At 41.8% G+C, this 21,553-nt stretch overlaps 1 protein-coding gene across 6 annotated transcripts in view; it reads left to right on the forward strand.

Annotated features, from left to right (window-relative positions):
• The window catches only part of GLI3 (GLI family zinc finger 3), a 223,923-nt gene that overhangs the window by 99,622 nt on the left and 102,748 nt on the right, over positions 1–21,553 (forward strand). For all 6 annotated transcript variants that reach the window (XM_040432675.1, XM_040432680.1, XM_040432677.1 and 3 more), the window contains exon 4: positions 13,600–13,705. In XM_040432675.1, coding sequence (XP_040288609.1) covers positions 13,600–13,705 — 106 coding nt within the window. The remainder of the gene's footprint in view (positions 1–13,599; positions 13,706–21,553) is intronic.

The raw sequence follows: 21,553 nt of genomic DNA on the forward strand, positions 1-21,553 counted from the left end.
GATGAGAAGATTACAATCATTACATTGCATAATGCATCAAGATTACATTACATCATGTACTTTCTAACAGGTCAGAGAATACTAATTTTTGTGGAAGTGCTACTTTAAGATATCTCTGTACTTTGCTTCTTTCAGCTTTTACTCAATTCTGACCAGTCTCTCTGTCCAAGCCTCTGAAAAGCACCAGCAGGTGATTAGCAGTGCCTGGTTTGCTCCATACATGATGCTTAGAATTGGGGCCAAAAAGTTTAATCTTGGTTTCATCAGACCTGAGAATCTTATCTCTCACAGTCTGAGAGTCCTTTAGGTGCTTTTTTTTTTTTTACAAACTTCAGGCAGAAAAGCGGCCCACATTGGTGGATATAGAAGCAGAAAGGGTTGTAGCAGCTCTTACGGAAAAAATGCAGCAATTCCTTAAATTATTGAGATGTTTACTTCAAGTCCATTTAAAAGAATTGGGAAAAGTGTGCATAAACAACAACTAGGCCATGTGACCAGTGAACATGATATCACTGGTTCTTCAAAAAGCTGGTCGGTGGGGGTGCTGGGTGTTGAATTTCATCGAAGTATTGATGACCTAGCCTGAGGATAAGCCATCAATATTAAGCACCTGGAAAACCCTTAAAAGGGAACCTGTCAGCTGGATTTTGTGTATAGAGCTGAGGACATGGGTTGCTAGATGGCCGCTAGCACATCCGCAATACCCAGTCCCCATAGCTCTATGTGCTTTTATTGTGTAAAAAAAAAACGATTTGATACATATGCAAAATAACCTGAGATGAGTCCTGTCACTGACTCATCTCAGGTTAATTTGCATATGTATCAAATCGTTTTTTTTACACAATAAAAGCACACAGAGCTATGGGGACTGGGTATTGCAGATGTGCTAGCGGCCATCTAGCAACCCATGTCCTCAGCTATATAGACAAAATCCCGCTGACAGGTTCCCTTTAAGCTAACATTTTATAAGATGTGACTTATTTTAAGATGTGGAAACTTCAAATAATCTCATAGATTTATTAGAATGATACTGCTAATCAATATGGCTGTCACACTTTTGGTTTTTAGGCACACATACCAAAGTCTAAAGTATTTTAGTTGATAATGTGGAAAGGAGAATCTGTTTGACGTAATTCTTCAATCTGACCTTAAAATATGCATCTTACATACCTTTATCATATGTGACCCACACAAGCATTAGTGAGTACCCTAACAGGCCCCTCTAATCCTTAAACTGTATGAAAGGGATATAAATCTTTTTGAATGAATTGAAAGCCTAGATTTAACAAATGATCTATGTGCACAAGATATGAATGTGCAATAGAAAACCACATATTTGTCAGGATGGTACTACAAGCAGCAAGGCAAGTATCAAAGAGCTAAAAGTTTAGAAATGTGATAAATCTTGCTGAGGAATGCAGATTGCATGGGTTCTCACATCCGACTCCTTTTCAGAAATGGAAAACACCACATGCTTCTGTTGTGTAAATCCAGATTATAGACTACAAATTTTAGAGGTAATGTACAGCCTCTCATACCTACCACATTTGCGTTCGATATTTATAGCAGCAAAGATAACCAGAAAAGCTTCACCACATGGGAAACCTTAGCATCGTAATGGATGGAGAAAAGATTTATATTTTATATATTTTTTTCAAATACAGTGGTCCCTCAAGATACAATATTAATTGTTTCCAGGACAACCATTGTATGTTGAAACCATTGAAACTTGAGTAATCGGTTCCAAAGCCCCAAAATGTCATCCAAGATAAGAGAAAATTAAGATTTAAGAAAAATAAGCAGATAACTAAGACAGATAAGACAAGTCAGCTATTTTACCAGAGAAGTGGCATTGATTGGTTGGATCTGAGGCATTGTATGTTGAGTCTAGTTTCAACTTACAATGGGTCAGAAAAGACCATTGTATGTTGAAAATATTGTATCCTGAGGCCATTGTATCTTGAGGGATCAGTGTATGTGGGTGAAAGACCTTACAATGCTTCATATCCCATTACATTTAGATTCCCAATACTTGTACTATCGCCTCGAATGCTTTGTATGTATTGTGACTGTAATTCTAACCATTTTGATGCTATATCTTCTCCAAACAACATTACCTTTTGTTAGGACAAGTCTTAAGTAGAGTGGAATTGACCGAGTGATATAGAAATATATAAAACAGTAATACAAATGTGCTTGATTTATGAGAAGGGTAATTTTAACATAGTAGGAAATCTCATGCAGACCTTGACAACCACACTACATAGATCAGTGGAGGTCCACTGTTGGTCCTTGGACATCTTGTTTTTTCCCTTGATAGAAGAGCTGTGAGGATCTTTCATTATTATTTTTGCATGTTTATGCTTTATATCTTTGATTGATAGATGCTGAAAGTACATTGAAATGACTCTGTCTTCAGTGACAGCTGCTCAACTTCAAATTCAGATACACAATGAAGTTTTAGGGACTAGATTTCACATAATTGAATCATTAAAAAATATGTGAATGTCATAAAACAGTGTCAGTTTCCTCCTATAGATGATATTTAATAGTGTCATAAAGACCCCATATGGGTAAAGCCTAATGGGAAAAGTCTCTGATTAGTGTGAGTGGCAATCACTTGTACAAGCAATGCATGCCATGCCATACATTTCTTTCCATTTTCTGGTCCTTCATGAGAACAAGATCTACTTCCTGTAAGTTGCTGCCATTTTCTTCATTCTTGAAGAAGAGTAAGATATTTTGTTTTCCATCTACTCCATAAACAGCCAGATGTTGAACATGTGTCCATTGTCTCTGATACAGGTTACCAAATGTAGATTCTCGGGCTGACTAGGAACCGTTCCAAGATTGAGAACAGTCACTGGAGTAAGAATAACGCGATTCTAGATCTATGCATACAGATATAAGAGGCCTTTAGCTGACAATAGCAGACACTTCATCTAAGGATGTTAAAGTCTCATGAGTAAGCTTTCAGAAATGTGATCCATAAGCATAGAATCCAACATATTATAAGTAATACATGTCATCCTTTTCCATGATCTGCCCATATGAGAAGAATGGGGTGGGTTAAAGACCCATGTGCAACCATTGTCAGCCAAGTTATCCTGGACTTGCTTAGAGTTTGTTTGCTGTTCTCCACAGGCAACGTGTGTGGAGTTGGTTTACATCATACATTTTTCTGTACAATAAGTATGTCCAGTTATGAGAACTGTTATAGACATTGGAAAACAAATATGTATAAGCCAGTATAAAAATTTTAGGCAGATTTTACTTTTACTTGGCTGGTGATGAACAAACTTTCATTTATGATCATTGCCCTTTGTAAACTTCCTGTGGGCATAAAAATACTAGTTTGTTTGCAGCACATGTGCGTGTGAAAATAGGGGATGTGCAGCCAACTTGAAATAAAGTGAATGAGAGGAGGGGGGGTAATTTAGCAGTGAAAGTTATTGTATAACATTCATCGTCGATTGGCACTTGTTATGGGCAGAGAATCTGTCTACAGTATGTAAAAGGGTACAGGGGGAAGGGCTGTTTTTGTAAATGAAGACACATTTTACATTGTGATAGAACACTAAATGGCTGCTGTCAGTTAAGTCCCATTCACGTCAATGAAGCTGTGCTGCAATACCAAACACAACCCATGGACAGGTGTGACACTGTTTTTGAAAGAAAGCAGCTGTTTTTGAAACCTAGATAACGCCTTTAAGTACCCAGTTTTCAGCAAGGTAGTACATAAGGTCTCTTCCGATGGTTGGAAGTTAGGTAGTGGTTGGAAGTTCAGTTGAAATGATATGAGCATTCTTAGGATGTCAATGAATTCATTTCAGTTTTCCATATGGAAGCTATTCCTAGTTGCAGCTGTCTTTATGCTCCTTTAGCTAAAAAAATAATCAAACTTACAGGTCAATTATAAGAGGAAACCAGGCCTGATAACCTTGGTGGATTATCATGATGTCACATGTTGGGGCCAAGTGAAGTGTAAGCAAACAGACCTTTGAAGAACGCTTTAACACGTTCAGTGTGGGGCGCTAAGGACTAGACACTGTTTACAAAAGGCTTCCTTGCTTGCCTCCCTCTTCTGAAGCGCTTGCCTTTCTAATGATACCAAGCTGTTTGTTTGAAATATGTTGCAGAGCATATTTAAAGAGTGTCTAGTTTAAACATTGGATTCTGTCAAATAAACTCTGTGCTTGAGCCGTGTGAAGTGGATGGAAGCCTGCTGGCCCTAGTTTACCTTTAGGAAAACCTTCAGGAAGCCATTTATATAGTGACTCCCATAATTCGGATGTGCTTGACCTAGGTGACAGCACAAGCCTTCACCAGTGGTTGAAAGGAGACCATGGTTGGTTTATGTACATCCTGCAATTAGACCATTGGCTTCCCTGGTTAAAAGATGGACAGCATTCCTATGTTAAGCCAATGCTAAGCACTTCTTGCAGTGCTTCACAGCCAATACCTTGAATCTCACATAGTCATACTGTCATTACACTAAAGAGATTTCCCTTTTTAAGTAGAAATCTAACACGTATTTTACTCTGAAACAGAAAAAAATGGAAAGAAATGTATAAAGAATGCAGAGGCTGGGATCTGCTTAATGTCCTGTCAGATAGGGGATTAAGAATATGAAGTAAGGAATTTATCCTGAAAGAATAGAGGGAGTTTGAGGTGCAGCTGCCAAGAGGAAAGTCGTGTGAGAAAGTTGGAGGAAAGAAAATACAATAATTAACTATTTAATTACCATATAGCATTTAAAGCAACATTCCTCAGCAGAAGTAGTTTGGCATGTAGAGCTCCCTCTTTAGCAAAAAGTGAGGGGTCCGGAAAGAATTGACAGCAAAGTCTGCTTCTCTGCAGAAATGGAGAAAAAATGAAATTAACAAAGATTTGGCTCTTTCCTTTGACATAAACCAATGGTGGGTCCATTGGGTTTCCATTATGATGTCTGTCATTTTGACACTGGGCCTGTGCAGTTAGTGCTTGAAGTCGATGTGTATTCACCTCTGCTCACTGCACATGTCAGGATACCGGCGGTGGACCATGGTCTTCTGCACCTGCACAAAATGTCACACTGCCAAGCGCCATTGTCAGCAAGCCTGGTGAGGTCTGTGAGAGAAAAATGGGTGGCATAGAGGAGATGACAGTGACTCGCCTCATCCAGCCATATGCCGCAGTGACTCCCTGAGCTACGTTTTGATGACATCAGGTACATCAATTTTAAAAGATGATTTTTCGCACACTTTAAGTTTTGTGAAGTTCAACAAAACCACTTTCTTGAACAGCCTGGGGACATGTAAATAGTTCAGTAGGCCAATTCTTGGCCTTTAATCCATTTTAATCTGCCCGCATTATTTACATATGTCTAAATTTATGAATAGCAGAAATTGCTTATTACAATGCATCTCATCTACTACCCGACCCATGTGGCCTTTAGAATATTCTAGCAGACACGGGGGGCATTGGTTTGCTGTTAGTTTGCCTGCCGTCCATTCCATTATGCAGTGCTTAGCAGCTGTTTTTTGGAACATCAGTCAGGAAATTGTATGATAAATTGGAGGTAGCCAGGTCCGCAGGCACTTCACTGTGCTTCAGCAGTTTTAGCCTGACTTTCCAGAGTCGTGTGATATTCTGTCAAGGGGTAACATCAGGAGATTGATCACATACACTAACATTTTTCACATGTATCTGAGATATGACGAGCAGCAGCTGTTCTATTCATGTGTAAATAATAAACCACGAGCGGCATAATTGTATCAGACGCCCAATGTTTTATGCAGCAGTGTTTTAGGCCTTCAGAGATAGCTGCCTATGAATGATTTACTGTCTCTGCAAAGAGTTACAAAACTGTTACTGTCTATGCCATATATCCTGTCCGTTCCTCATCAACTGGGAGCATTTTTGGTCAGTTGTGCTCAGGAGATAGACATGTATAGTTACCCAGCTTATGCCACTAATGCCACCTTGAACAGTACATGTTCTAGTGTTAAAGGTGTATTAGACTGCCAGATTTTCTGGCAGATGATCGCTAATGAGTGTTCCTATAATACTGCCACCAAATGCCCGATAAACCAGCAAACATTCGTTCATTGGGCAATTGTGATTTTTAAAGGGTGTATTAGACTCCTCGATAACACAGACGATTGTCGGGAGGGAAACGTTCCCTCCCGGCAATCGTTAGCTAGCAGAGGACACCGCTGGTATTAGATGCAGTGATGTCGACCATGGCATGAGGAGGTGAGATCGCTATGCCATCACTCATCCCCCAGCCTGCTTAAAAATCACAATTGCCCGATGAACAAGCATTGGGAGGCAGTATTAGACTGCCAGATGATCGCTAACGAGCATTCATAGTAACACTCGTTAGCGATCATCTGCCAGAAAATCTGGCAGTTTAATACACCCTAAAGCATGCTGAAATATCACAATGGTGCCGGTGGCAGATTGCGCTGTGTAATAGCCGCCGGCACACTGCTGCCCTGCATGAGGATGAGTGATGGCAAAGTGATCTCTCCTCCCCATGCCACGGAGGACATCGCTGCATGTAATAACAGCTATCTGACGATTGCCCAGAGGGAATGCTTCCCTCCTGACAATCGTTTGCGGAATCTGGGTGTTTAATACACCCTTTAGGAATATCCTTCACAGTGATGATGGTAGTATGACATGCCTGAGCACCATTGTCTAGGAAAACGCTGCCTTCAGCATTTTACAATACTTGCCTATTGTATATGTGACACTGATTTATATTACTCCGTCACAGTGTTTGTGGTTTTAAAGGTCTTGTCCAGTTTATAAGACCTATTTTAAATATCCTATTAGGAAATATGGGAATTAATAGAAGGTGTCCTCAATTCAAACTTCTTGTTTGTTAGCCATAGCAGGAAGCAGCTACTTTAAGACATTGCTTGAGATTATTATTTTTTTTCAAAAAAAAAATCAGGAACAGTGTTAAAACTATTTAAAAATGTACGCTTACCGACCCAAACCCCTTTTTGTTCCAGCACCAATGCTCCTGTAATCCTTGCTGCTATAGCCATGAAATAATGCTTTGTCCTTGTTGATGATGTGCCATATGTTGCTTAGCTAAGTATATGGCACGAGACCAGTGATTGGCTGTAGCAGTAGTATGCAGTATTATATACAGTACAGACCAAAAGTTTGGACACACCTTCTCATTCAAAGAGTTTTCTTTATTTTCATGACTATGAAGGCATCAAAACTATGAATTAACACATGTGGAATTATATACATAACAAACAAGTGTGAAACAACTGAAAATATGTCATATTCTAGGTTCTTCAAAGTAGCCACCTTTTGCTTTGATTACTGCTTTGCACACTCTTGGCATTCTCTTGATGAGCTTCAAGAGGTAGTCCCCTGAAATGGTCTTCCAACATTTTTGAAGGAGTTCCCAGAGATGCTTAGCACTTGTTGGCCCTTTTGCCTTCACTCTGCGGTCCAGCTCACCCCAAACCATCTCGATCAGGTCCGGTGACTGTGGAGGCCAGGTTATCTGGCGCAGCACCCCATCACTCTCCTTCATGGTCAAATAGCCCTTACTTTCAAAGTTTTCCCCAATTTTCCGGCTGACTGAATGACCTTCATTTCTTAAAGTAATGATGGCCACTCGTTTTTCTTTACTTAGCTGCTTTTTTCTTGCCATAATACAAATTCTAACAGTCTTTTCTGTAGGACTATCAGCTGTGTATCCACCTGACTTTTCCTCAACGCCACTGATGGTCCCAACCCCATTTATAAGGCAAGAAATCCCACTTATTAAACCTGACAGGGCACACCTGTGAAGTGAAAACCATTTCAGGGGACTACCTCTTGAAGAAGATCAAGAGAATGCCAAGAGTGTGCAAAGCAGTAATCAAAGCAAAAGGTGGCTACTTTGAAGAACCTAGAATATGACATATTTTCAGTTGTTTCACACTTGTTTGTTATGTATATAATTCCACATGTGTTAATTCATAGTTTTGATGCCTTCAGTGTGAATCTACAATTTTCATAGTCATGAAAATAAAGAAAACTCTTTGAATGAGAAGGTGTGTCCAAACTTTTGGTCTGTACTGTATATATATATATATATATATATATATATACAGATCGGATAACCCCTTTAAGGTGGCCATACAGATCAGATAGATGTAGGTTGATGGATGAACAACCACTAAATGAATAATTGGGTGTTCTGCTAACACAGCTATACAAATTTTAGTCCATATTGGCCATTACAGTTGTTCAAACTGGTTATGCATGTTCATTCACACTGGGCAAAAGACAAACATTTTTTATTCTATGAAAGAGCTTTCGTCTGATTATCGGACAAAAAATTCAACTTTTTTCCAAATTATGGTGATTGGTCGTCTCAAATTAACATTTGTTGTTAAATTCCTTCCAACAAACGTCTAATGTTGTATAGCTACCTTAACCACCTCCGGACCGCTGTACGCACAGACGCGTCCTGGAGGTGGTTGATTCATTCCGAGTGGACGCGCCGGCGCGTCCTCTCGCGATGGCCGAGATTTCCTGTGAACGCGCGCACACAGGCGCGCGCGCTCACAGGACCGGAAGGTAAGAAAGTGGATCTCCAGCCTGCCAGCGGCGATCGTTCGCTGGCAGGCTGGAGATGTGATTTTTTTAACCCCTAACAGTTATATTAGACGCTGTTATGATAACAGCGTCTAATATACCTGCTACCTGGTCCTCTGGTGGTCCCCTTTGTTTGGATCGACCACCAGAGGACACAGGTAGCTCAGTAATATGTTGCACCAAGCACCACACTACACTACACCCCCCCCCCATCACTTATTAACCCCTTATTCACCCTTGATCACCCCTGATCACCCCATATAGACTCCCTGATCACCCCCCTGTCATTGATTACCCCCCTGTCATTGATCACACCCCTGTAAAGCTCCATTCAGACGTCCGCATGATTTTTACGGATCCACTGATAGATGGATCGGATCCGCAAAACGCACACGGACGTCTGAATGGAGCCTTACAGGGGCATGATCAATGACTGTGGTGAACACCCCATATAGACTCCCTGATCACCCCCCTGTCATTGATTACACCCCTGTCATTGATCACCCCCCTGTAAAGCTCCATTCAGATGTCCGCATGATTTTTACGGATCCACTGATAGATGGATCGGATCCGCAAAACGCACACGGACGTCTGAATGGAGCCTTACAGGGGCGTGATCAATGACTGTGGTGATCACCCCATATAGACTCCCTGATCACCCCCCTGTCATTGATTACCCCCCTGTCATTGATCACCCCCCTGTAAAGCTCCATTCAGACGTCCGCATGATTTTTACGGATCCACTGATAGATGGATCGGATCCGCAAAACGCACACGGACGTCTGAATGGAGCCTTACAGGGGCATGATCAATGACTGTGGTGATCACCCCATATAGACTCCCTGATCACCCCCCTGTCATTGATTACCCCCCTGTCATTGATCACCCCCCTGTAAAGCTCCATTCAGATGTCCGCATGATTTTTACGGATCCACTGATAGATGGATCAGATCCGCAAAACGCATACGGACGTCTGAATGGTACCTTACAGGGGAGTGATCAATGACTGTGGTGATCACCCCATATAGACTCCCTGATCACCCCCCTGTCATTGATTACCCCCCTGTCATTGATCAACCCCCTGTAAAGCTCCATTCAGACGTCCGCATGTTTTTACGGATCCACTGATAGATGGATCGGATCCGCAAAACGCACACGGACGTCTGAATGGAGCCTTACAGGGGCATGATCAATGACTGTGGTGATCACCCCATATAGACTCCCTGATCACCCCCCTGTCATTGATCACCCCCCTGTCATTGATCACCCCCCTGTAAAGCTCCATTCAGATGTCCGCATGATTTTTACGGATCCACTGATAGATGGATCGGATCCGCAAAACGCACACGGACGTCTGAATGGAGCCTTACAGGGGCGTGGTCAATGACTGTGGTGATCACCCCATATAGACTCCCTGATCACCCCCCTGTCATTGATCACCCCCCCTGTCATTGATCACCCCTCTGTAAGGCTCCATTCAGACATTTTTTTGGCCCAAGTTAGCGGAAATTTTTTTTTTTTCTTACAAAGTCTCATATTCCACTAACTTGTGTCAAAAAATTAAATCTCACATGAACTCACCATACCCCTCACGGAATCCAAATGCGTAAAATTTTTTAGACATTTATATTCCAGACTTCTTCTCACGCTTTAGGGCCCCTAGAATGCCAGGGCAGTATAAATACCCCACATGTGACCCCATTTCGGAAAGAAGACACCCCCAGGTATTCCGTGAGGGGCATATTGAGTCCATGAAAGATTGAAATTTTTGTCCCAAGTTAGCGGAAAGGGAGACTTTGTGAGAAAAAAATAAATAAAATCAATTTCCGCTAACTTGTGCCAAAAAAAAAAAATTTCTATGAACTCGCCATGCCCCTCATTGAATACCTTGGGGTGTCTTCTTTCCAAAATGGGGTCACATGTGGGGTATTTATACTGCCCTGGCATTCTAGGGGCCCTAAAGCGTGAGAAGAAGTCTGGGATCCAAATGTCTAAAAATGCCCTCATAAAAGGAATGTGGGCCCCTTTGCGCATTTAGGCTGCAAAAAAGTGTCACACATCTGGTATCGCCGTACTCAGGAGAAGTTGGGGAATGTGTTTTGGGGTGTCATTTTACATATACCCATGCTGGGTGAGAGAAATATCTTGGCAAAAGACAACTTTTCCCATTTTTTTATACAAAGTTGGCATTTGACCAAGATATTTATCTCACCCAGCATGGGTATATGTAAAATGACACCCCAAAACACATTCCCCAACTTCTCCCGAGTACGGAGATACCACATGTGTGACACTTTTTTGCAGCCTAGGTGGGCAAAGGGGCCCACATTCCAAAGAGCACCTTTCGGATTTCACAGGTCATTTACCTACTTACCACACATTAGGGCCCCTGGAAAATGCCAGGGCAGTATAACTACCCCACAAGTGACCCCATTTTGGAAAGAAGACACCCCAAGGTATTCCGTGAGGGGCATGGCGAGTTCCTAGAATTTTTTATTTTTTGTCACAAGTTAGTGGAAAATGATGATTTTTTTTTTATTTATTTTTTTCTTACAAAGTCTCATATTCCACTAACTTGTGACAAAAAATAAAAACTTCCATGAACTCACTATGCCCATCAGCGAATACCTTGGGGTGTCTTCTTTCCAAAATGGGGTCACTTGTGGGGTAGTTATACTGCCCTGGCATTCTAGGGGCCCAAATGTGTGGTAAGGAGTTTGAAATCAAATTCTGTAAAAAATGACCAGTGAAATCCGAAAGGTGCTCTTTGGAATATGGGCCCCTTTGCCCACCTAGGCTGCAAAAAAGTGTCACACATCTGGTATCTCCGTACTCAGGAGAAGTTGGGGAATGTGTTTTGGGGTGTCATTTTACATATACCCATGCTGGGTGAGAGAAATATCTTGGCAAAAGACAACTTTTCCTATTTTTTTATACAAAGTTGGCATTTGACCAAGATATTTATCTCACCCAGCATGGGTATATGTAAAAAGACACCCCAAAACACATTCCTCAACTTCTCCGGAATACAGAGATACCAGATGTGTGACACTTTTTTGCAGCCTAGGTGGGCAAAGGGGCCCATATTCCAAAGAGCACCTTTCGGATTTCACTGGTCATTTTTTACAGAATTTGATTTCAAACTCCTTACCACACATTTGGGCCCCTAGAATGCCAGGGCAGTATAACTACCCCACAAGTGACCCCATTTTGGAAAGAAGAGACCCCAAGGTATTTCGTGATGGGCATAGTGAGTTCATAGAACTTTTTATTTTTTGTCACAAGTTAGTGGAATATGAGACTTTGTAAGAAAAAAAAAAAAATAATCATCATTTTCCGCTAACTTGTGACAAAAAATAAAAAGTTCTATGAACTCACTATGCCCAGCGAATACCTTAGGGTGTCTACTTTCCGAAATGGGGTCATTTGTGGGGTGTTTGTACTGTCTGGGCATTGTAGAACCTCAGGAAACATGACAGGTGCTCAGAAAGTCAGAGCTGCTTCAAAAAGCGGAAATTCACATTTTTGTACCATAGTTTGTAAACGCTATAACTTTTACCCAAACCATTTTTTTTTACCCAAACATTTTTTTTTTATCAAAGACATGTAGAACAATAAATTTAGAGCAAAATTTATATATGGATCTCGTTTTTTTTGCAAAATTTTACAACTGAAAGTGAAAAATGTCATTTTTTTGCAAAAAAAATCGTTAAATTTCGATTAATAACAAAAAAAGTAAAAATGTCAGCAGCAATGAAATACCACCAAATGAAAGCTCTATTAGTGAGAAGAAAAGGAGGTAAAATTCATTTGGGTGGTAAGTTGCATGACCGATCAATAAACGGTGAAAGTAGTGTAGGTCAGAAGTGTAAAAAGTGGCCTGGTCTTTCAGGGTGTTTAAGCACTGGGGGCTGAGGTGGTTAAAGGAAACCTGTCACCAGGATTTTGTACATAGAGCTGGGGGCATGGGCTGCTAGATGGCCGCTAGCACATCTGTAATACCCAGTCCCCACAGCTCTGTGTGCTTTTATTGTGTTAAAAAAACGTTTTGATCAATATGCAAATTAACCTGATATGTGTCCTGTGTCCGGAGATGAGTCCAGCGGAAAGGAGCCCAGCACCGCCCCGCGTCCTCCGAATCTGCTCCTTGCTGGCTGACGTCACAGAGCTGGAGCGCCGAAATCTCGCGATGCGCGAGCTAGGGCATGCGCAGTGTCGGCATCATGTTCATTCGCTGTGCTGGCATCAGCACAGGGAACGAACTACGCATGCACTAGCTCACGCATCGCGAGATTTCGGCGCTCCAGCTCTGTGACGTCAGCCAGCAAGGAGGAGATTCGGAGGACGCGGGGCGGTGCTGGGCCCATCTCCGGACACAGGACACATATCAGGTTCATTTGCATATTGATCAAAACGGTTTTTTAACACAATAAAAGCGCAGAGAGCTGTGGGGACTGGGTATTGCAGATTTGCTAGCGGCCATCTAGCAGCCCATGTACCCAGCTCTATGCACAAAATCCTGGTAACAGGTTTCCTTTAAGGGTGTCTTTCGCTCGGGAGGATCTGGCATGCCTTACACAGGCAGTCCATGTACTGTATTTTGATGACCTGGGTGTCCCAGCAGCTGTCTAAGAAAAGGCATTGTCCAAAGCTAAACATTTCTTTAATCTTCTTTACATTTTGACCTCTTAAAGTAGAGTTGTTTTTAATCTTCAAACATTTTTATCATCTGCAATGTTGAACATCTTAGTAACCCCACCTTTACAGTAAAATTCCATTGAAACATAATGGAGTGGCACTGAGGAGCTGGCTATTATAATACCTTGAGTTACTTTGTAAAACTTATCTTTTCCTTTATCCTTGTGAAAGTACGTGGGGAAACAATTTTTGGGGTTTAGTTTGTGAGCAATATCTGATACTTACTGTAGAAAATGTAATTATATCTAGAGCATTCATTTTGTATTGCTATGGTTGACTGACATTTTGTTTTTCTCTTTATAGATACACCTCATCTGTTTCCTGCTTTTCACCCCCCTGTGCCAATTGATGCAAGACATCATGAAGGGCGTTATCACTACGAACCCTCTCCTATTCCTCCACTGCATGTGTAAGTACATTCACAAATGGAAAAATTGCAATGTTGAAAGTCTACGGGATCCAATGCTTTACTCTGTTATCTTCATCATTCCCATAAACTTTGAATAGACTGGCAGCATTTAAGATCAACCACTGCTGTTTTTAGCAGTCAACCAGTCCTGATCAAAAGTTTAAGACCACTTGAAAAATGGCAAAAAATCATATTTAGCATGGCTGGATCTTAACAAGGTTCCAAGTAGAGCTACAACATGCAACAAGAAGAAATGGGAGTGAGACAAAACATTTTTTGAGCATTCAATTTAATGAAAACAACGAATAAACTGAAACAGGCTGTTTTTCAGCTGATCAAAATTTTAGGACCACATGCCTTTAAAAGGCCAAATCTGTGCAAAGATGTGGATTCATTGTCATTTTCTGTCAGGTAGTCACACGTTGTGATGGCAAAGGCAAAAAAAACTCTCCCTTTTTGAACGTGGTCGGGTTGTTGAACTGCATAAGCAGGGTCTCTCACAGCGCGCCATCGCTGCTGAGGTGGGAGGCAGTAAGACAGTCATTTGGAAGTTCTTAAATGATCCTGAGGGTTATGGAACAAAAAAGTCAAGTGGAAGACCCAAAAAAATTTCATCAGCACTGAGCCGGAGGATCCAATTGGCTGTCCGTCAAGACACTGGACGATCCTCGACCCAAATTAAGGCCCTTACTGGTGCTGACTGCAGCCCCATAACCATCAGACGGCATCTGAGACTGAAGGGCTTCAAAAACAAAAAACTTCTTCAAAGACCTCGTCTCCTTGAACACCACAGAACTGCTCGTTTGGACTTTGCAAGAGAGCACCAAACATGGGACATTCACAGGTGGAAGAAGTGCAGGGGCGTCAAACGGCCGCTGGCTATGTCCAGATGTTGCAGAGAGCATTCCTCATGACTGAGAGCCCTCGTCTGTGTGTTAACGACTGGGTTTTTCAACAGGACAACGCTACAGTACACAATGCCCGCAGGACAAGTGACTTCTTCCAGGAGAATAACATCACTCTTTTGGCCCATCCTGCATGTTCCCCTGATCTAAATCCAATTGAGAACCTTTGGGGATGGATGGCAAGGGAAGTTTACAAAAATGGACAACAGTTCCAGACAGTAGATGGCCTTCGTTCGGCCGTCTTCACCACTTGGAGAAATGTTCCCACTCACCTCATGGAAACGCTTGCATCAAGCATGCCGAAACAAATTTTGGAAGTGATAAACAATAATGGCGGAGCTACTCATTACTGAGTTCATGTTTGGAAGTTGGATTTCTGTTTTGGGGGTGTTTAGTTTTTTTTTTGGAGGTGTGGTCCTAAACTTTTGAACAGCTAAAAAAACAGCCTGTTTCAGTTTATTCGTTGTTTTCATCAAATTGAATGCATAAAAAAAGTTTTTGTCTCACTCCCATTTCTTCTTGTTGCATGTTGAAGCTCTACTTGGAACCTTGTTAAGATCCAGCCATGCTAAATATGATTTTTTGCCATTTTTCAAGAGGTCTTAAACTTTCGATCAGGACTGTACAATGAGAAGGAAGGAGGAACTCAGGACCCACGTCCTAGTGATAGTAGGGATCTCAGTTGTATGATCACATTTTATCACCTATCATGTGGATAGGTTATAAATGTCAATTATGGGAAAAAAAAGTCCTTTTAGTCTTGAAGTCAAGTTTAAATGCAAAAATTGCTAATGTTTAAAGGGTTGGCCAATGAAAATCATTTTTCACCTATCTTGAAGCTAGCTTATAGATGTTTCAATGTAGGAGTGGTCAAGCTTTCAAACTGTGTAGGACAGACAGGAAAAAATGGAGTAGCGTACTTGGTAATTTCTGTCAGTCCCATAGAGATTGAATTGAATAGTGGACATCAGTGACCACTAGTGATGGACGGAACGCGCGTTCGCGGCGGGCCCCATTCACTTTAATGGCAGGCGAACCTGAAAAACCTTCAGGTCATATTTGCAGCCACCAAATACTTACTAAAAGTTCACAAATAGTCCCACAACATGGACAGTGACATACCACGGGGGGATCAATGGCAACAATTCCCACAAAAAATATGTATTTTAATCAGGGGCCATTTTTTGCGTCTTAAAGGGAAACTCTCAAAAATGTGCCCTGCTGGAGCCTAGAAAAATTTTACTGTAGGCCAGTGGAGTGCAGGCCCCAAACATTAGGCATTCACCAGACAGGAAATTCCTCTGCCAGCGCCCGCAACAGCAGAATGCAGCATCTCTCGCAGCAAGGCCTGAAAATTCTGCATTCTGACAGCCCTCTGTGATGCTGGTAACATGTCCGCCATTTTGTGTTTGTACCGGGGGTCTAAGTACGTTGCCACCCAGTACTGGTCCTTGCCCTTTATGCTTTTTATACGGGGGTCCTTCTTCAAACACTGGAGCATGAAGACCCCCATTTGCACTAAATTGGAAGCGGTGGAGCTCCCTGGCTCCTGCTCATCGCCCAGGAGAATGTTGTCCTCGGTCTCCTCCCCCCAGCCACGGACAACACCAGGGATCCCCGAAAAGTTTAAAGTCCCCCTCAAAGCCTGGTCTTCTTGCTCTTCCTCCTCCCCCCAGCCCTCATCCTCCTCAGATAAATTTGCAGTCTGCTTTTTGCCTCCTGTGTACTGCGAGTTCTGCCTGCTTCTTCTCCCTATCTGCTGCTTCGTCTCTCCCTCTGAACTCCCCTCCTCTTCCTCTCTTGTGGGCACCCACGTGACGTCCATCGACACATCATCATCGTCACCTTCACCACCACTGACATTAGAGATCTCGGAGTAGGCAGCAACAGCGGGGACCACCTCCTTGGGCTGACCTGGGTACTGTCGTCAGACCGCTGGGTGGCGGCCGTTGCTACCTCCTCTTCCTCATCCCATTCCAAGAATGGCTGTGCATTGGTAAGGTCTATAAATGGATGGGAAAATAATTCCTCTGACTCAAGTGGAGGGGCTATGGTGGTGGTGGTGTCTTTGGGGGTGCACACAGCAGAGAGTGAGGAGGGTGCAGATACAGAGTATGAAGAGGTTGCAGAAGCGGAAAACTGAGTGAGCCACTCAACCAACTCTGGTGCGTCTTTTGACGTAATCGCACGTACCTTCTGCAAATTCCCACTTAGGCTCCAGCCTGGTGCACCTGCCCGACCCCCTACCACCCCTGCGGAATGGCCTGCCTCTTTCTCTGACTGTCATTTTCAAAATGACCCTGTGCCAAAGTCCCTAGAGAAGAGCAGTATTTGTGGAAGCAGGTATATCGCAGGCCTCAATCAGTATTTGGTGGAAGCCAGTATGTCACACCCCTCAATCAGTATTTTGTGGAAGCAGGTATATCGCACCCCTTAATCAGTATTTTGTGGAAACAGGTATATAGAACACCTGAATCAATATTTGGTGGAAGCAGGTATATCGCACCCCTCAATCAGTTTTTTTGGGGGCAAAAGGTATATCACACCCGTTGCAAATAGTTCCAATAACGTTTGTCCCTCTATATTCCTGCAGTATCGCAGCAGAACCGGACACAACTGCTGCACAATACAAATGCACTATAATATACTTTCTATGTTAGAAAGTATATTATAAGTGTATAACACCCCTCTTTTATACACTCACAAAAACCCTATTGTAGAGGAGCAGCGTTTGAAATTACAATTGTAGCATAAGCTGTATTACAACAGCTGAAATAAACTTTTTCCCCCTCCACACTGAATTGTTAAATCTTCACCTTTATTGGTTAACATTAATACCTAATTCTAACAATTAAATGAGAACCTAAATGTTAAAACTTTCAGGGTGAGCTATTGCCCTCTCACAGAGATTCTGTATACTCTTGAATAGCGTCTGTGGCTGCGCGCTACCACAGGCGCTTGTATTGATTAGCTCTGCTATCTGTATCCATACAATGATGCTCACTACCTGGGCTAAAACATAACTCAGAATCTGTCCCCCGACATGTTTCGCCGAGTACCCGGTGTCTTCAGGGCCCATTACGCGAATAATACATTGCCGATTTTCATAATCAAGAATATCTTGAATTTGCGAATATATGACGAATATTCTACAAAATATTTGCAAAATATTGCAAATTCAAATATTGCCTCTGCCGCTCATCACTAATAACGATCACTCCTCCCCATGCTGTGGAGGAGATATGGCAGCAGTCTCCTCCACTAGTGAGCAGGCAATTGTTGAGAGGGAACACATCCTTCCCAACAATCGCCTGCAGAATTGGCTGGTAAAATGCAGCCTTAACAGTAATCTCGCCCAATGGGTGACTACAGTCATTGTTTACTTACATTTGGCTACCGGGGTCTGGAATTTCTTGTTTTATTTAATCTTTGTAGTCTTTACTCACTGTGTAGTTATGTCTGAGAAGGAGATGAATTGAGGTACTTCTTAAACGAGTCCTCCTCTGTGAGTAGAATTAATTGATATTAACGCTCCTAACTGCTGCTGAAGTGCTGGACACATTCAATGATGTTTGTTCGGGTCTAACAATTAGTTGCTTGCAGTAGCACAGTAAATTTGCCTGAAGTACAGTGTCTCTGTCATAGTTTCCTTTTCACTTTGTGTTTTATAACTGGAATATAGAATTAAAACAAAAGATATAGCTTATTTTTACCCCTTTTGATGTATATGTCATGCTAATTGATGTATATTTAAGTCATCTGTGTTTTTTTAGTCAGAATCACATAAGTATATTTCATTGTGATTGTCTGGCCACAAGTGCAGTTCCTGTGCGATCTCCGCGGAAGCCAAGCTGAGATTGACAGTGGAGGTCCTGCTTCAATGGCCAGGATAGGAGTTAACGTTTAACCCCTTAGCTGTATTGTTAATAAAATGCCTTTCAAGTTTTGCCAACAGGCATAATACACTACAATGCAGAAGTATTGTTGTGTATTATAGTCTAAGGGGGTAAACTATCTTTATAGGAAATTTCTAAAAAAGTTTAAAATATTAAAATAACCTTTCCTACATAATAAGCATCTGTAACGACCTGAATTATCACAATGAACCTCGTAAATTGAAATTAAAAAACAGTGCAAGAATTGCTGTTATGCTATGTCAATCCACTCTCCAAAAAATGAAATGAAAACAAAGTATACGGCTCCGTTTACATAAATATAAAAATAGCTCCCAGAATATAGCGGCACAAAAACAAATGATTATTAAAGTATATTTATGGTGCAAAAGTAGTAGGCATAAAAAAGAATATGTATTTGGTAATGTCACAATTGTAGTGACCTGCATGCTGCGCGGCGAATGACACGCAAAATGATAATTGAGATTTAATGAATGAATAAAATACATGTTTTACTGAATCTTTTCCCACAAATGATATATTTCTCTGCTCAGCTGCTTCTGCTTGCTCTAAACTTGCTGCCCAGAGATTGTGATAGTTTCACTTTTAAGCCCAAACAGGTAAGGTCATTAAGGGGTTAAAGAAGTTAAAAAGATTTATACAAATGTGTGTGTTTAAATTTGTGATGTTAAAAAAAACGTATGTATTATAATTGTTATATGATATTCGATACTGATAAATAATGGAAAAATCTAATTAAAAACGGCGATAAACAATTCAGAACTACAGACACCCCAATATAATTTATTGGGGTCTGTTGGTCACCACTAATGTGTAATTTATGTGAAGGATCTGGCATTGCTTTCCATGTAAAAAGCAAAACATGACACAGATGTGAACAGAGCCTAAGGACAAAAAGTGATATGAACATTTTCAAGCTCAGGATAAAGTGGTGTTTTTTTTTAGTTTTTTTTTAGCTATATACTGAAATCTATTAAAGGGGTTTTCTCATCATGAGATGTCTTTATACTATGAAGCCAGTCGTTTGATCAGCTGACGGCCATAGATCGACAAACACAATGCATCAGCACTTTGCAAACATTTATTATACACTCCTCAACATTGACATTGCAGTGCCAAGAAGGGAAAGCCATAAGGTTATAAAAATGAGGAAGTAGCAGGTGTTGCTAATATCTGCACATAGTAAAATTTTCAAGCACCTAGCTGTAATCTGTGGTATGGGGGAAGGGCATAAAAGCTAGATTGATAAGTTTTTAGCCACCTGAAAAAAATAAAAATAAGATCAAGTCGTATGAGATGATTGTCTGATCCCTCCTGTTCGTCAAAGTGCCAGGTTTCGACACTTGTTGCAGCTTGAGAGGGATAGAATCTTTGAACTGAGCGACCTTGGTTTATCACTCTACCAGATTGCCAAAGGTCTAGGCCAGGGCTGGCCAACCTGAGGCTCTCCAGCTGTTGCAAAACTACAACTCCCAGCATGCCCAGACAGCCTACAGCTATCAGTCTACAGCATGGCATGGTGGGAATTGTAGTTTTACAACAGCTGGAGAGCCACAGGTTGGCCAGCCCTGGTCTAGGCCGAGAAATCAGATCTGTTTGATGTTGTGTGTCCTGGTGGTTGGGAGAACAACAATGAACTGGAATGACAGCAAGAGATGCACAGAGGCAGATCTCTGCACAGATAGATCATCTGATCAGAAGAATGGCATGTAGTGATCCATTTTGTTCTGCAAGTGAAATTAGAAGTGACAAACAGTCACTGCTGCAAACAGTGTCTATACAAACCATCAAAATGTGTTTGCATGACATTGGGCTACGAGCCAGATATCTAGCTACAGATATTACATTCCATATTCGGACCATGCTACCAATCTCAAAGGCTATCATGATGCACAGCAAGGCTGGAATGGAGGTCTATCCTCTTCAGCGATGAGTCCTGCTTTGTCTGAGACGCAGTGATAGCTGGAGACCATGTGGGCAACGCCTTCACAATGGAAAATCACACCAGTCCTATTTCGGGATTATGATTTGAGGTGCAATAATCTACCAGACTCCTCTTCTATTAAAGGGCTTGACCCACAAAAAATATTCCACAGTTTTCAATCCAGCACTTGGATCTGAATACTTTTGTAATTGCATTTAATTAAAAAGTTAGCATAGCCGCGTAGTTATCCAATAAAATGTACCTGTATAGCACCACCTGCTGTTAGTTTTTTTTTATTTCTTCGACCTGCTCACTGAGAAGGCCGCACATGCTCAGTTTCATCCTTCATCTGCCTCCTGAGCTGTGATAGGGAGAGCTGAGACACGCCCCTTAGCTGCAGTAGAACAGACACTCCCCTTGAGCTCTCAGCTTGATATAAATCTAGCAGAGCAATGAATGGGGAGATTTCTGGATCCATGTGAGGTACAGGGCTGGTTCTAGCATTGTTAGAAAGTTGTCGCGTACTGTATGATGTCTGATTTTCATTCTTTACATTAGTCATGAGATAAACCCTTTAATTTTAGGTACACTAACAGCTCGGCATTAAGCCTCATTCACATGTCAGTGTTCGGTCAGTGATTTCCATCAGTGATTTTGAGCCAAAACCAGGTGCGGCTCTAAACACAGAACAGGTGCAGATCTCTCCATTATACCTTATATCTGTGGAGGCTCCAATCCTGGTTTTGGCTCACAATCACTGATGGAAAAATACTGACATGTGAATGAGGCTTTACATTGATTCAGTCATGGAACCAGAGATACGGCCATTTCTCTAATGTGCCCCAGGAGCCGTTTTTCAATGCATCAACACCAGGCCGCTTGTTTCTTGTGCTACTTTGTGCAGCCTGTGTGGCTTAAACCTGTTATGATGGCCGTCAGCATATCTGGACTAGTCTCCCATCCCACATCTGGGATGTCATTGGTTAGTAATTGCAAAGGGGCTGCCAGCAGCAGAATTTTGACGAATTGTGTGCTCAAGTGCATTCAACATGGTATAACATTCCTCAGACAACCATTAATAACCTCATTGATAGGATGCCAAGGT

Source organism: Bufo bufo, chromosome 5 (genome assembly GCF_905171765.1).
Source record: "Bufo bufo chromosome 5, aBufBuf1.1, whole genome shotgun sequence".
Taxonomy (NCBI): Eukaryota; Metazoa; Chordata; class Amphibia; order Anura; family Bufonidae; genus Bufo; species Bufo bufo.